Genomic DNA, 17,836 nt, shown 5'->3' on the forward strand with positions numbered 1-17,836 from the left:
TATCAGCAGGGCTGGTTTCTCCTGAGGCCTCTAACCTTGGCGTGTAGATGGCGCTCTCCTCCCTGTGTCTCCTCACAGGGTTGTCCCACTGTGTGTGTCTGTGCCCTAATCTCCTCTTCTTACAAGGACACCAGTCCTATGGGATTAGGGCCCACTCTGATGACCTCATTTTAGCTTCATTCCTTCCTTAAAGACCCCATCTCCAAACACGGTAATATTCTGAGGTTCTGGGGGTTAAGGCTTCAATGTACAGACTGTGCGGGGAGGGTACAAAATTCAGTCTGTATCAACATACTTCTAGTGGTGGTTCCATAGTCTGTTTTGAGGCAAGGGGACACCTGAAGAGTGACGAACAGAAAAGACGCGACGTAAGCAGTGGGATCCTCCCAGGCTAGAGGGCGCCTCCCAGGTACACCCTAGGAGGGTGGGGAGCTGAATCTGTCAATGCCTCTCACTCAGCACAGGGTGATGCGGGTGGTGGACACTCACTTACTAGTGCGGTCGGTTTCAACTTCCCATTCATTTTCTGCACAAAACATTCTAAGTTCTATTTGGAGGTTTTTTCCCCATGGTAACCCAAAGAGGTCAGAGTCATGCAACTGTGTATAGGAAGGGTACCCAAAAGAGAAGAGAATGTCACTTCTACCTTTGGTACCTTCTGTACAAACTTCTAGCTTTAAAATAAGTAAGTCATGGGCATGTAATGCACAGGAAAAACAGAGAGAGAGAGGACATCATCACCACCTTGGGCACCTTTTGTACTAACTATTAGTTATACAATAAATAAGTCATGGGGATGTAATGTACAGAAAAGAGACAGAGAGAGTCATCTCTAGCCCATAATGTGAAGACATACATCTCTTAGAGATTCTGGGTCTAATTACTGTTGTAGGGTCATGGGGGTACTTCTCATAGTTTCAGTTTATGCAAATATACACAGACATACATATGTGCGGCACTGTAAGAATTACAGTACTGGCCATGTCCTCATCCCCTTTTTTTAATCTTCAAAATCACATTTCTGGACCCAGGCTGTGAAACACAAAATGAAACAGCTCCTGTCCGATGGGTTGCCACTCTGCTGCTCATGAAAACTTGTAACGTCCAACTGGGATTTTCATTTTTTACATCAGCAGGGCTAATTCTCTATGACCAGAGAGAGGGTTTTAGTTTTGTTAGGGAGTAAATCCTTTTTCTGATTAGGAAGTTACTAGATGTCAGAATATGATGCTCTCTTGATGGATTCAAGTAGGTTATGTTTATGGGGGCAAGCATGTCCAACTGAAAGACAACAGCAATCTTGTTCTTGGCACGTTATTTTGAAAGTCTGAAATAAGGGAGGTGAACTTCCTTAGGACAAGGTAAAGTCACAGCTGAAAACCACTCCGATAAATGTTATGATTAAATATACTGAGAACGAAAAACTCTCTAAACATGAACGCACATAAGACGCACAAAGCCTCCCAAGACGTCCTAGTTTCTGGATTCTCTTCAGACTTCACCGGCATGCACATTTTTTCACTTCTTAGATAAAAACTTACACATATATGAGCAACTGTCTGTAATGACATCTGTAATAAAAACAGTTGTAAGCTCCTGTTTGTAACGACATTTGTAATAAAAATAATTGTAAGCTCCTTTCAAGCAAGGGCTCTATGAATACGTTAAGTGTGGAATGAATGCATAAAAATGCAAATAATGCATGTGTGAAACGAGGCTGGCATGAAATATCAAATATAACCACATTCGTGCATACCGGTTGAAGAACTAGTGCTTTAATGTTAAGTGTTAGAAAAATCAAGTGAGTCCATTTTAACGTTAGGGAAGACACGTATGATTCCTGAATTGTTCTCGGTTTAAACCTGATATTTCTTTTGTTTTAAAAATCCTTAGAACCTTAAAATGCATATGGCTAAGTGAAAGAAGCCAGTGTGGAAAGGCACCACATGGTATGATTCAACTAGATGACCTTCCAGAAAAGCCAAAACTATGGAGAGAGTAAAAAAACAAAAATCAGTGATTGCCAGGGGTTAAGGGGGATAGGGAGTGAGTAGGCAGAGCACAGAGGACTTTTATGGCAGCGAAGCTATTCTATTGATGCTGTAATGATGGATACATGCCACTGTACGTTTGCCAAAACCCACAGAACACACCACACCAAGAGCGAGCCCTAATGTAAACTGTGGGCTTTAGTGAATAATAAGGTAACGATATTGGCTCACCAACTGTAACAAACACACCACCCTAAAGCCAGATGTTAACGACAGGGAAAACTGGGAGGGGGACATCTATGGGAACTTTTTGGACTTTCACTCAAGTTTTCTATAAACCTAAAATTCTCCAAAAAAGTCTATTAATTTTTTAAAAATCCTCTCCCATTTTTGGCTTTCTTGCTCAGCAGCCTGTGACCCTGCATCCTCAGCAGGAGCTAATGCTTGGAAGTGCTCTATTCCCACTCTCACAAATGACACTGGTCATCCTGCCCCAGACACCCCGGGGTTTGTCCAAGAGCAATTATGTCACTTGACCAGAACTTTAAAATGAGGTTCAAGTGGTCAGATGGAGAATGGTGCCAAAGTTATTGGGTGACCAGAATCCTACAAGCAGGTGAATCTTCCTAATAATTGGAACTTATCCACCAGCCGCTGAAAACACCTTCCCAGGTTCTTCCTCACCTGACACATAAGACCTGAGCTCTGTGCCAGGACAACTGGCCACAGCCAGCTCCCATTCTCACGCTTCCTCAGTGCCCTGTTCTCACAGACGACCGCCCTCACGGGCTCTGACACGGTCCTGTCCCTTCCCACCTGCATGCTGCCATTCACCCCGGCTCTGGCAGCATGGGACCGGTCCTCACTGCCTCTCCATGCCCCATGTCTCCGGAGACCCCGCTCAGATCCTGCTTCTTCAAGGAGCCTTCCACGCCCACCCAAGGTCATCCCTCTGACCCCACCCTGTTCTGCAGGAGGCCCTGCACTTCCTTTGGGGTTTGCACACATCCTGCCTCTTCCTCATGGGACTTTGGCTTATATCCTACAGAGCTGCTTAATTCTCCCTGTTCGTGCCCTGGACCAAGAAGAAGGTAAGTTCCTGACTCAGGGACCTTTTCTGAGGCTGTTACTAAGAATTCCTGAATGTCCACCCTTCATATAGGAGTTGCCTAAGTAATATTGGTGATTTTTAGTGTATTGAAATACAGTCTACCAAAATGTTCTACAGGATATATATTTGGTCAAGAATGGATAAAAAGTATTCTTATTTTGAAGTAATACACAGTCTGCAAAAATTAGGTTGACTGGCGTCATCAGCCACTTATGCAATTATTTTATGAGATGAACAAGCATGGAATATCAGTTTGAATTACTGGGTTTTCCTTAAAATGAAAGAATGTGAGTCTACTTTTAGTTCTTCTGGTGGTTGCCTGCACCCACTTAAATATATTTGTCGTTCTTTTACTTGTGATGAATGTAAAAACAGTGTCTACTGAACACCTGGAGTTAAACATGAGAAAAATCAGCATGCTCTTTCTTGCACTTCCACGTTCAACTGCATTTCCTCGGATGATGTCTTAATTAGTTACATTATCATCTCTACATGGTCATGGTTGACAGCATTTATTTTCTTCTCTGGGACCCTGATTTCCACAGGTTTCACCTTAGTTTTACACTTAAACACATCTTTTAAGTTTACCATGAATCTCTTAGACACGGCTTCTCTTGGTTGGTAAGAATTCCACCTCTTTCTGTTTGTTTTCTTCATGAACCTACATTCCCTGCACTGGTGTCTGTTTGGACATATCTACTTGTATCTTTTAAAATGTATGGACAGTTTTGGTTGCATTCTGGGACATACAGTCTTTCCTTCTGGTCTTTTTATATATTGTTCCACCTTCTTCAAGCATTTCCTGTCTGACGTGGAGAAATCTTAGCTTCCTCGGTTTTTTTTTTTTCTGAATATCTGTAGAATTTTTTCCATAACTTAAAATCACAGTAATTTCTTTGTGAATTAATCTATGTAAAAAGTGCCTTCGGTTTCACCGTGCTATTTCTGTCTCCAGGTTCAAATTTCCCTGTATTTCAGAACTTTAACCGTGAACTACACCTTTGACTATTTTTTCCTGTTCATTCATTTTTGATTCTGGCAGGGCACCAGTTTAAAGATGGTCCATCTCTTCTCTCTGCCTCTCCTACTCACTTTTCATTCTCATTTATTTCCGAGGCTGCCCACCTACTTTTCATTCCCATCTAATGTACTATCAGCTCCTCCTTAAACCCTTGTATCTCTTCCTTAACTTCTCATTTCAGAGAAACACGATTTTCCTTAATTGCTTTGACTTCTCGGACATCTCTTTGTTCATCGTCTTTGAGGCCTGTGGTATGTGCCTTCATCCATCATATCCTATTCTTTTTTTTTTTTTCCTTGCAGCATCTCTTCAAAGGCCTCTGGCCAGCTACCAGCTTTTGAAATCATATTATTTCTCATGTTTGAAGGAGGAGACATCTATGAGGACCAGGTACTAGACTGAGCAAAATCTGGGGGAATGGGCAGAAGGGTGATGGGCCGCTTGAGTTTCCGGCTGTGGCTCTGGGGCTTTTCCTAACTGCACCGGGCCAGGGGGTGAGTGCTGACAGCAAGCTGTCTGGGCTCAGCCTGAGGCTGTGCATTTCGCAGAACGTGTCACAGTGCTTATCTCACCTTGACCTTACTCTCTTCACCAGGTAAGGATGAGTAGTTGCTTGGCTAGGTGACCTCTTGACTTCTCCACTTTGCCAAACCCACGGTCTGCTTTGAGCAAAGGTGGCCTGTTGGCTTTTTTCTTACTAAGTCTTCCCCCACCCCCATCCCATGCCAGGATGGAAGCATGACGTAGGGAGGCTTCCAAAACCAGCCCGCGCACCTTGACCCTACTCTTCTAAGCAAGGGGCCATTGCTTTTCCTTTTAATGTGCGCTGCCCACTTTGGGTAACTCTTTTGAGTTCTGCCGTTTCTGCCCGAGTCATGCAGAAAAAGACGGCTTGTCTTGGTGTCCCCATCACCTTCATCCAATTCTCATGCATTTGGCCATCTTTCTGCATGTACTGTGATCCAGAACATGCTTAGTTTCATCAAAGATAACATTTTTTTTGTTTCTTATTCTCTTGGTTGTGTTGGGTTAGTTTCATAGAAGAAATGGGGTGGAAATATGTTTATGCAACCATCTGAAACTGAAAGAGCAATTCCTTCCTTTAGAGCCACCTCTTATTTTTCTCCCCAGTGAATTTGATACCATAAGGGACGGGGGGACTTGAAGAGAATGTCTAACATACTTATATTCAAAATGTCACATCTCTTCTGCATAGGTCTGCCTGTCTCTGTCTCTGTCTCTCTCTCATACACACAGAACATTCTATGAGGATATGATGGCACTTTTTAATGCTATATGTGGACAGTCTGTGTAAAAATACTAGTAATGAGGATGAATGGAGAATTTAATTCCTTATGGAGAATTTTAATTCTATCAGAGGAATGGTATGTAGCCATAGTAATTGTTTTCTTTAATTCAAAACAATTAGGTTGCATATGTTGATACCCATATTCAATTTTCTCTAAGCTATTTTGATTGAAATGTACCAAAGGAAAGATAGACAGATAGGTAGATAGATAGACAGATAGGTAGATGATGGAAACATAGATGATAGATAGATCGATCTCGGTATGCAGATGTATATATAATATTTATTCCTGTTCCTACAATCATTTCTATTTTCTCCTTTTCCTTCCAATTTTCTCCGTAGAAGGCATTTTCTCTGTCTGAGCTCAACATGCTCTTGCGCAAAAGTCTGTAAGCCCAGATTAGCACAGCAGATATTTACATGAAACAGCAGGGAAGGATCAACTGGGGTGTGTGACTTAAGTTGGCAATAGGAGAAGGATTCCAATTTGTTGTATAAATCATCCTCAGAGCCCCCAAGAGTGCCACACGTAGGGACTTCTTTTCATTTTCAGTGTTTAAGATCACCTTTTAGACACAGTTAAAATGAGGCAGAGTGTGTAGATTTTTGAAAAGAGGTTAAAGAGAGATGTTGGTTTTGATACCTCTTGCTTCTGGTAGCTGACATATTTCAACAAAATAAAAGGTTTAGAAGGAGAGGGGGTTACTCCTGCTCAGTGGGTAGGGAAAACATTCAACATTGAAAAATAAACCAATATAAATCTCAAAATTCATACCACTATGGTTGGGTGGAAATTAATAGATATCATTTAGTAACTTTATATTATCATGGATTTGTAGGGAACTAAAACAGGGCAACTTTAGGGGAAAAAGTCATACACTTAAGGGAGAAATAAACCCTATGTTTAACTCTGAGCTCCATATATCCCATAAGGATGGATATTGTTTTTTCCTCTGACTGCCCTTTCTTTCTTAATGCAGAAAGGTTTCTTTTGAATATTTCACATCAGACATTTTTTTTAAGGATGGCATATTTGAGTCAGCCATCACCATGGCTTATTTGAGAATTAATCTGATACTTATAAGTTTATTTTGGAACTTTCTTAAAATAGTGTGTAACAATGTTAGTTTGGAAACGACTATCCAGTGGTGAGTTCAAACAGTTTATGAGTGCTGTTGTGGGTAAGTGTATACATTGGGGGTATAATATTGGCATTCTTCTGGGAAAACTCTGAGTCTGGTAAGTGGAGAAAATGGCGCAGAATGATGTTTCTTTTCTAAAGTTTCTGCAAGCCACCATCCAATTTGGATTATGATTCGGGAGACTAGCCATTCCAATCCTAAAAGGTGTATGTCAATTTCTTTCTGCGAGCTCACCCCCTCCGAACCTCAAGGTAAGGAGAGCGGGTGAGGCACAGCAAAGGACATCACACAGACATCTACCATTTTAAGATTTTATCCAAAAAAGGCTGAGCACTCAGCATGGAGGAAATCTCAGGACACTGAACTGTCCGCCCTCTGGGTTGCACTGCCACCGAGGACATCAGTGTGGAGACAGAGTTTTTTATCAAGTAGGGCTGCAGAACCAGCCCCATCTCTACTGCCCCAGGAAAAGTGGTCCAGCATGGCGTCACCCTCATCTTTAGACCCCTGACATAAGCATCTGTGCCATCCTGGAGCTTGGAGCGTGCCCTAGGAGGTGGCTTAGGGCAGGATGTCCCAGCCCAATCTTGGCCCGCCGCTGAGAAGAGCCAGCTGAATGCTGCTACTGTAGGGGTGGACACAGAAGGACACACTGCCATGGAGAAGGATCCCCACAGAAGGGTTAAAAAAAAAGATGAGGGTGATGTGCTTCCCTGCACTCTCCTGGAGAGCCCAGGGCACCTCATTTTACAACCTGATCTCGCTGCCTTTGTGCTGCCCACGGTGGCGGCAGGCTCGCTTCCGGCACCCGATAATTAAATAAAAGGAGCTGGCACTCGGGGAGGCCATGAATGCCCACGGTCAGCCGCCAACCTCTCCAAGGTCCCATGAAGTCCCCACTCAGACCTCCTTCCTCTGCTGCCATGCCTCCTACTCAAAAGCCTTCACTGTCACTAACCCCCCTCTTCTTTCCTTGCATAGACATGCGATTCCCGCTGATGAGCGGCTCTCGGCTAAAAATGAGGAGGAAGCGCTCTGGTTAAAGAGGTTAAGAGGGGAAGTCGCGTTCTCCAGGGCATTTGTGTTTTTACAAGGGGATTCGTGGACATATGTGGCAGCATCACCATGGAGCTCTGTGCAGAGAGACAGGGCACGAATGAGCCTGGTTCAGGGCAGGGAGTGAGATTTGGGGTCAGAAGTATCTGTCGGGGGCTTAAACCATACACGCACATGGCTGCTTGCTCGGCTGTAAAAAGACATCTGTTCTGATGAGCAGGACGTGAACAGCTAGGGAGGACGGAGGTCTGAGAGACCTTCAGTTACTGGGCTGCGCTGGATCTGCAGGATTAAACGCACTTTCGGGGTAAATGCCAAAACACTCCAGGAGTTCCTTCCTCTGTGCTGGCCCTCCACCTGGCCGGACTCTCAGCCTGTTCTGTCCTTCCCCTTCTCTCTGGGGTCTCATGTTTTGAAAGAGAAATTTCAACTCTGTCCACCAAGCAGGGTTCCTCGTTCCCTGTAGGATCAAGATAAAATTACTTCACAGAACTCTACCATCTGGAGTTCTGACACATGTCCTTCTCTTTCTAACCACTTTGAATTGTTCAGTCCACAGCAAACTCCAACAAAGACAAGAGACTCCCTCCTGGATCCTTTTTGCTTTGGAGAGATCACCCCCTGTCTTTGCTCTCCTGATCAGTAAAACTTCTCGGGAATCTTCTCCACTCATGGTGCCAAGCCCTTCACCTTAATCTTCTCCAGTCTGTCCTTGGTCCCCAGAACTGATCCTGTCCAACCTCAGGTAACTAGACCTTATGTCCACTTCTCTGCCCTGATCGTCCTTGGTCTCTTGGCAGCGTTTGAAGGTGGACTTTCAACTTTTATGAAGTTCCAATCACTTCCCTTTGACCTGTTTTCATTGGACACCTTCTCATGTTAGGACCCAGATTCTCCTAAAGCTATGCATTTTCCTCTAAGCCAAGCTTTGGCTTATCTTGACAAACTATCACCAGAAATAGACTATAAACCATGAAGTGATTTGAACTCCTTCTCTTTTACTTTGTCTCTTCTGTTGGTTCTTCTCACCAAAATCACTTATTGCTATATAGGCGAATGCTATCAATATTTTATTTTCTTTTATTTTTAAAGATTTTTTTGATGTGTACCATTTTTAAAGTCTTTATTGAAATTGTTACACTATTGCTTCTGTTTTATGATTTGGTTTTTGGGCCCCAAGGCATGTGGGATCTTAGCTCCCTGATCAGGGATCGAACCCACACCCCCTGAGTTAGAAGGCGAAGTCTTAACCCCTGGACCGCCAGGGAAGTCCCTATCAATATTTTAAAATGCACATATTTTACATTAGAAAATGGACTGAGTTCATCGATTCATTTGGCATACTCTAAATCCCCAGTTGAGATCTTTATCCATCTCTTGTCCAAATTACCTAACTTGCTACAAATACAGGAAGCTCCTTTTATGTGAGCTAATTAGAGGAATGCGTTTGGGTGTTGGTAAAAGGTACGGATAACACTGGAATCTGGGATTTTATCATACGGCCAACTTCCACCAAGCCCTTGTCTTTTGATGGCTTCTGTAGTTTCCTCCTTTTGACTATTATGACTAGTGCTGCAATGAACATCTGTGTACAAGTTTCTGTGTGGGCATACTTTTTCATTTCTCTTGAATACTCACCTAAGAGTGGAAATACTGGGTACTGTATGGTCAACCTACGTTTTGCTTTTTAAGAAACTGGCCAAGCTAACTTTCACTGCCTCCTGACTCAAGCTTAAATGCCACTTCTGTCGCAAGGCCCCCTCCTTGACCCTATGAGCCCCAACTTAAATTAGGTGCCCACTGCTGTTCTCCCTCAGACACTGTTCTTCTACCTCACAGCCGTTTATAGCAATTTGCAATTGAATCTTCCTGTGTGTGGTTCCTTACCATGTCTCCCACACTAAACTACACATTGCCTGGGGGTCAGAGCATGCCCATCTGGTTTACCATCACTAGGAAACAAAAGAGTCACTGTTTTGTTTTGGGTGCCCCTAGTTATCCACCCCCACTAGGGGCACTGGGTGCCGCTAGTTATCCACTCCTCCTCCCCCCCAGAACTCTTGGGATATGCTTTGAGCTACTCCTTCCAAAGAGCTCTGGCCAGAGAAAGGCAGGTGAGTGTTCATAGCTAACAGGAGGGAGTGGACAGCACGTGGATCTACAGGGACTGTCGCAAGACCAGAGCTGTCTATCTGAGACCATCATCAGGACTCGGGGGACAATGCCGCCAACAGGCTCAAAGCTGACTTCCACCGTCCTGGAACTCAGGAGGCAAGTTCTCACTGGATGCTGTCAGGGTGGCAGGCGTGGGAATGGGGTGTATGGACAATTACACGGTCAACTGCAGTTTGGAGGGAAAAAATCAAGGTCCAGAAATGAAAGAAGTAGTCTCAGGGAAAGGACTGAGAGATGAAAAGCCTCAGATCCTAATCCTTGAGAGGACTTTAAAAACCCGCCCTAATAATAACCAGATGCTCTTCTGAAGGGACCGTGAGCCTCGGGATAGGATGACTATCCTTGAAACCACGTGCAGATGATCGCCGCCTTAGGTCCGGCCTTGAACTGGCTAATGACTTGCCCCATGGACATGACTGTGCATCAGTGCGGAAATGAGCATAGAATAAACTGCTCATCACTGGGCCTGATGAGTGTTGGCCAAGAGACAGCACTCAAGAATGACATCTCACAGTGTTTTGTTTCCCGAAGGGAGCATGAGAATACTGACAACCCCAGTAACGAGGGAGCCGTCTCAGGCACAGATAAGAGGTAGCATTCAAAGGGCTTCATATTTTCCCACTTAGTGGGCATCTCAAACTTGCTTAAGGAAAATATTCTTCTTGATAAAAATGGATGGTGCGGCTAAGGCTGGAGGGTGTCCTGTGGGCTGCCTTGAACAGCGTGGGTCCATGTTCAAATGCAGGGTTGCCTGGGCCCAGGCGGGACCCGTACGAGGCAGGTCTGCACCTGGAGAGTGGTGATGGGACACCAAACATCCCTGAGACTTTAATTACTAAAAGTCTTCTTTCTTTCCCTGTGGTTAAAGGCAGCAGTGCTGGGAATGATGAAGTCTCCCGGAGTGTGCCGTGAGGATAACTTGTACCTTCAACCCTCAGCTCCACGCCTGGCCTCGCAAGTTATGCGACGTAATCGTGCCTCAGGTTCCCCAGAGGTAAGACTTAGAGGGAATGCACAAAGGACTCTCAGCCACTGCAAGGAGTGGATTCAGACACAAAAGAGCAAAAGCAAAGGCGCAGAGATGTGCGTTCATAAATATAAAGTGCCTAGCTCATGATCCGCACCCGACACGTTACATGACCTACTTATGCAGAAATATGGAGTCTTCTGCAATTTTCAAGTGATCAGCATATGTGAATATTTTGTACTAATTAAAAGTGTTTTCCAGGGGCTTCCCTGGTGGCGCAGTGGTTGAGGATCCGCCTGCCAATGCAGGGGACACGGGTTCGATCCTTGGTCCGGGAGGATCCCACACGCCGCGGAGCAATTACGCCCGTGCGCCATGGCTGCTGAGCCTGCGCTCTAGAGCCTGCGTGCCGCAGCTGCTGAGCCCATGTGCCTGGAACCTGTGCTCTGCAACAAGAGAAGCCACCGCAATGAGACGCCCGCACACCACAACGAAGAGTAGCCCCCGCTCGCTGCAACTAGAGAAAGCCCGCGTGCAGCAACAAAGACCCAATGCATACAAAAATCAATCAATCAATCAATAAATCTGCTTTCTTTCCCTTGTTTCCTTTATAAAAACAAAGTGTTTTCCATGAGTTTTTCATGGAAAAAGTAGTCTCAGGGAAAGGACTGATAGATGAAAAACCTCAGATCCTAATCCTTGAGAGGACTTTAAAAACCCGCCCTAATAATAACCAGATGCTCTTCTGAAGGGACCGTGAGCCTCGGGATAGGATGACTACTATCCTTGAAAACACGTGCAGATGACTGTCTGTCTCTCCGCCTTCCTCCTGTAGGTAAGCGCTTTCCCACAGGCAGGCAAGCTGAGCTGAGCAGTCCTGGGCTCTGCCTGCACAGAGGGCACAGAGCATGCACCCTGAGCAGAGGTGAGGAGGGGCTCACTCCAGGGACCTGGTTCTGCTGGCGTTCCATCCGGGCCCTCTGCTGAGCCCCTGGTTCTTAGGTCCCATGGTTCTGGGGATTTGTGACTTCTGCTGTACTCGATTCCAGGGCGTCGATCTCCCCTGGATGCTATCAGTGTGCCTAGCTTCCAGTCTAATGGAGAAATCTTAATCCTTTTTAGGTGCCTGTACCCTGCCTCCAAGTCATTCCTGTGGCCCAGCCGGCGCTGGCTTCTCGCCTGTCCTGACGACCACACAAGCTCCCCAGGTCCTGAGCCCTCGCTTCTGGTGGTGCAGCTCCCGCCTGGGCATGACTCACTGATTACACGGACTGCTAAGGCTTCTCCTTTTTGTTGGGTTAGGCGGAGAGGACCCCAAGAGGTGAGCCTGGGAATACGGGAAGAGATAATGGTCGAGGAGTTCAGGGAAACGTAAAGCAAAGCGCAGACTCAGGGAGAGGTACAAAGTCCAAACAAGATCAAAACAAAGGAAGCCACTCCTCAGAAGACCAAAGACCACGGACAAACCCTTAACAGCAGCTAGGGAAAAGAGACAGATCACCTTCAACGGTAGGAGCAATAGCTGGTTGTTCAGTCAAAGCTATGAAACTCAGGCAACAAGGAAATCCTATCTTTAAAGGGTGAAACAAAACTGATCTCAAACCAGAATTCAGGATCCAGTGAAGACATCCTTAAAAAGAGTGGTGAAATAGACATGTTCAGAGAAACAGCTGAGAGAATTTGACATCATGAGACTCATATGTAAATATTAAATGGCATTACTCATTGACTAGAATTTCTAGAAGGATGATATGAAAGCTTATTGATAGTAGGAATCCTTTTGGTTTCTGACTTTTAAACGGAATGCCGATTTTACCACCAATTAGAGCACTGACTTGGCTTACAGAGAAATAGGTATTCTTTATAATAAATATCTATCCTTATCTGATTAAGACCTTGAATATGGAATGCTTGCCAATTCTTTCCCAAAGTGGATTTTGAAAACATAGCATTTTAAGTGACGTTGCACAATTATATGAATACACCATCCCTCTGACGAGGTTTTCAATAAGCCAATGTATACTACAGCATGTTTCCCAAGGTCTCATGTTTATTAAAAGAGATGTAAAATGACGTCATTTGCAGCAACACGGATGGACCTAGAGATTATCATACTAAGTAAAGTAAGTCAGACAGAGAAAGACACATACAGTATGATATCACTTATGTGTGGCATCTAAAAAAATGATATTGTACAAATGAACTTATTTACAAAACAAGTATCCTCACAGACAAAGAAAACAAACTTACGGTTACCAAAGGGGAAAGGCAGTGGGAGGGATAAAATTAGGAGTTTGGAATTAACATATACACACTACCATATATAAAATAGATAACCAACAAGGACCTACTGTATAGCACAGGGAGCTATACTCAGTATTTTGTAACAACCTATAAGGGAAAAGAATCTGCAAAAAAAACATATATACATATAACTGAATCACTTTGCTGTACACCTGAAACTAACACAACACTGTAAATCAACTATACCTCAATTAAAAAAAAAGAGAGATGAGAGAATATTACGATTCTTAAATACTTCTTTATACAGTAATTTTCATCTCCTAGAGAAATACACTGTTAACATATTGGTAAAACCTGAAAACATTTTAATGTAAAAATACTCATTTTCATATACAGTGTTGTAGAAAGCCATGTGGAACTTGGGAAGCATGGGCATTTGCAGTCAACAAAAGCAACACTGTAATACCATGCTTTAACACCAAGCGGGCGGCTTCAGAGTCTCTAAACAGCTCTGTGACAGGCACCCACCACGGTGCGGGGGCCCGTCCTGCCCCTTGTCACGCAGGCTTGATGCTAACCTGGTAGTGAAAAAAGATCTGGAAGCAACGCAAATATTTTTATGACTGAAGTGCAACAAGGTAAATACCCTGAGATGTGTTCTTATTCAGTTTTATGTGACTATGGAGCCTGGCATATAGTAAGGAAATAGCAATGCTGAATGAGTTCAATCTGGATCACAGCTTTTCTGATGAAAATAGTTACAAGGAAGAGAAATATCCATTGACCAATGAAGGTGAGAGAAAGCAAGTACTCCACTGTACAAGATACGATCTGTTAAAGAGAATCACGAGAAACCAGAACATTTTGAGGCATCCTGAAAACCTGCTTTCAGACAGCGTGAGCTGCTCAGACAACAAATATCCCTGGTAAACCCAATACCTCCAACCAACAAGAACTAGTGGAGAATATGCCACATGGACGCTGATACAGGAATAACTGCAGCTGCCATTTTATAAATCTTTCATGACGTGCTAAGGATTCTCATCCCACGTGTGACCTCAATCAATTCTTTACACCAACACTGCCAAGTACTCAGTAACCCCACTTCACAGCTAAGGCATCTGAGGTGGAAAGGGGCAAAATAAAGTGACACCACCAGTCAGTAGCAGAGCTTCGATCTGAATTGAAGTCGGCCTAATTTGAAACCCCTTGCTCTTCAATACTCATTTTCCCTTTACAGAAGATAACGATGGTGATGGTAATAATAATAATAATAGAAATAATTCTAAGGACTGTTGGTGCTAGACTTAGGTCAGAAAGCCTTCCTATAAGGCCAGGGAGGTTTGAACTTTATCCTGTGGAATAGTAGAGTGTAGGCAGTACACGATGTTAAGCAGAGGAATTAACACCAACAGGCAAAAACTCATTATTCTTTGTTATAAAACTTGTTATCGTGTGCAAATTTGTTTTTCAAATGTGGAAACAGCATTCAAAGCATGCCAAATTCAGCATCAAACCGTCGACGATATTCAAAGGTATGTGCACTGAGGTTTCTAAACACTGACTACCGTGGCAGAGCAGAAGTAATTCCTATTTCTTAGTAAGTCAATTGTCTTAAGCGTTACGTGGGTGTCTTCCAGACCTTTTCTCTTTTCTATAAATCACTTAACTCTAACTGAAGACTTATTAGGTGGAAAAACTCTAATAAGTAGTAATTAGTACGTTCTTAAAAGTGTTCACATGTTTCATTTAAGTGGGATGAAGAAGAGAATGACTGTGTCATCTCTCGGTGGCTGTCATCAGTACCGAAAATCCTGAAGGACAGGCAACATACGAGCAAACGGGCGCAACTTAGGGCACAAAACGGTGTAACTTCTATTAATCCCTGAAGGTCCTAATGGAACACACTTTAAATGAGCTAAGAAAGTAAGACAACTACTCTTTAAACTTTCTTGGCAGCAGTCATTCTGGTCTAAATTTTCATTATTATACCTCTATGAAACTGATGGACTATTCAGTGGAAAAACACCACTGAAATGTTGTATTGAAGCAATCAGACTCACGTAGAAAAATAAGAAAGAATATGTGGGCTTTGACCACACATCCATATTCCTCTTTTGTACAAAAAAGTACAAAGTGTTTGTCTGCAGAGTTGGCTAAAACCACAAAAACACCACCACCACATTTAAGACCAAATTCACCCTAGAGAAGAACTGACCCTGATTTACATCATTTAGAGGCATTAAACCTGTTTGTCTTATTCATGCAAAATGGCTTAATGATTAGAAAACATCAACACAAATATTTTGGAAGAATGAGATACCAAATCACATACGTGACCATTTCACTGAGAGCCTTTCTTTGCTGTACGCAAAGACAGCATGGTTCACCTAAAATATGTAAATGCCTACTGTATATACAATAGATAACCAACAAGGACCTGCTGTACAGCACAGGGAACTATACTCAATAATCTGTAATGACCTATAATGGAAAAGAATCTAAAAAAGAATATATATATAAAATCAAATCACTCTGCTGTACACCTGAAACCAATACAACATTGTAAATCAACTACATTTCAATAAAAATTTTTTTAAATATGTAAATGCCACTTTACAGTTGGGTTAAAAAAAAAAGTCAATCATGTATGTTTTGCATTTATGTTTTACATTTGTTAGACGATAATTTTTTTTTAAAAAAAGGTAAAATCATACTCCCATACAAATAAAACATGAACAAGTAAGTGTCAAAGCTTTTATTCAATTAAACTCACTGGTGAGGGAACCAGTAAGATGTTACAACCGATTCTAAGGAGAATTCAAAGAACAGACACATATACAGCAATCAAGAATGTTGAAATGAATTTGCTGAAATAATGTAAAACTGGTCAACAGCCAGAGACAACCATGCACAGACAATCATTCCACCTGACAATCACACACATCACTATCACCTTTCTAAGACTCACAGAGTTGAAAATTAGCTCAAGGACAATCAATAGCAGAGAACACATGGGGCAGGCCGGAGGTGGGGTGCCCACCAGTGGAAACACCCTGTGATTGTATTTTTCCCATTTTCAATGCCTCTCACTATATTCCCATCACAAAAGGCTGAGTAAATCTACTATAAGCAGTTAATCATCAAAGTGTAATGTCCAATAAATTGTTCCAAAAATGGGCTACGGCTCTCGGTGGTACCAAGGATGCACTCTGAAATCCAATTCTATCTGCATCAAAGAATGTATTAAAAAAATAAATGTTCTTAAAGGAAATGATTTCTCTGAGGCAGAAAACATTCTCAAACGTGGATATGCCCCTCGATATAAGATGTAGGCTACCATCATGTTCACACAGAAAGGAAACAATGGAAGATACAGTCCACAGTCAGTCTCTCAGTAGAGGTCCACAGAGATTTAAGGGCACGTAAGGAATGTCAACATTTGCTGATAAAGAGAATGATTTATGAAAACCTCATCCATCATGTGGATTTCCCACTCAGATTACAAACCAAACAGAATTACCATTACCACCTCACTTTTATCAGTTGCTAGCGCATGTTAAGATGAAACACTGAGGAGAGCGATACAGTACACAATGTATATAAATATAACAAATATGTACATACACATATATACATAAAAGCATATACATACGTGTATATATATTTTACATTTTCCAGCCAGGGTTGAGAACAACGAAGAAGAAAAAGAAATGAACCCAAATTATTCAAATACTAAACATGACTATTCAAGCGACAATTTCCATCTGTGTTCTGGGCTCTCTTCTTCTGCTTCCTGTCTGTCAAGTTACAGTTCATTGACCGTTTAGAGCGCGTGGGCCAGGCCCTCGTGGGATGGGAAGGCTTCACAGGCTGAAGGACTGTTCACATGGAGGTCTGGGAGCTGGGCTTTCCTCTGCCCTTCTCCTGGGCAGCGTGGGCCACACGCGTGGGCGCAGGAGCCTCTCACTCGTAGGGCGGCAGACCAAACAGCTCGGGCTGGAAGTCCTGCAGGGAATCCAGCACGAGGGTGGCCTTTGTGGTCAGGGCTCGGTTTAAGTTTCCGTCGGGAACCATGACCACCTGCATCCCAGCTGCGAGGGCGGCCTCCACCCCGTTGGGAGCATCTTCAAAGACCAGGCACTGCGGGGTGAGGAAGAAAGAGAGGATGAGACGGCCTTCTCTGTAACCACACGTCTAGACTGGGCCTCCATCGCCCGCACCACCGCCAGCTGAGTCAGCTCGGTGTTCTGTGCGACACAGAAGCGGAGTGGAGGCTGTCCCCTTTATGGTCTGTGGGCAGGAGAGGGCGCTGGCCCTTCTGCGGTCCGAGTGCGTCCCACCACGTCACTTTACAGGGGAGAGGTCCATCTTGGCCCCAAAGTGCTACCGAAATGTGGCACAGCTGAGTGGAAAGACCGGATTCTCGGTTTACAAATTTATTTTATTTGAATCATAAGAATCTGTTCAATCCATAATTGACCATGCTGAGCATGCGAGGAAGTTGTGAAAAGTAAGAAAAAATATGCTTTTTAGGTGTAAAGTGACTTAAGAGCTGGCAATGTTTCAAGTACTGCAGTTTGGAAATTAAACCGTTAGGCTGTTTTAGTGAAAAACTCACCCCCGGGGGGTACCCGTCACGCACCAAAAATCTCCCGAACACAAAGACTGAGTACCACGTGCGGTACCTGTTTCAGCTTATTCAGACACCACCTCTAAACGGGAGTGTCTGTGCCCCCGTTCATGTCAGGAAGCTCCTCAACGTGCCATCCTGTGACCATCGCTACCGCGAGTTCCACGTCAGGACTCGCTCCAGATGC

At 43.6% G+C, this 17,836-nt stretch overlaps 1 protein-coding gene across 4 annotated transcripts in view; it reads right to left on the reverse strand.

Moving 5' to 3' along the window:
* The window catches only part of LOC309653444 (pseudouridine-5'-phosphatase-like), a 449,022-nt gene that overhangs the window by 359,802 nt on the left and 71,384 nt on the right, over positions 1 to 17,836 (reverse strand). The window contains exon 4 of one of the 4 annotated variants that reach the window (XM_082448154.1): positions 15,760 to 17,159. The exons of the other annotated variants lie outside the window; for them this stretch is intronic. Within the exon in view, the coding sequence (XP_082304280.1) occupies positions 16,983 to 17,159 (177 nt within the window). The 3' untranslated portion in view covers positions 15,760 to 16,982. Of the gene's footprint in view, positions 1 to 15,759; positions 17,160 to 17,836 lie in introns of those variants that run through there. 4 annotated transcript variants of the gene reach the window in all.

The sequence above is a fragment of the Balaenoptera physalus genome (assembly GCF_965194825.1).
Source record: "Balaenoptera physalus genome assembly, chromosome: Y".
Classification (NCBI taxonomy): domain Eukaryota; kingdom Metazoa; phylum Chordata; class Mammalia; order Artiodactyla; family Balaenopteridae; genus Balaenoptera; species Balaenoptera physalus.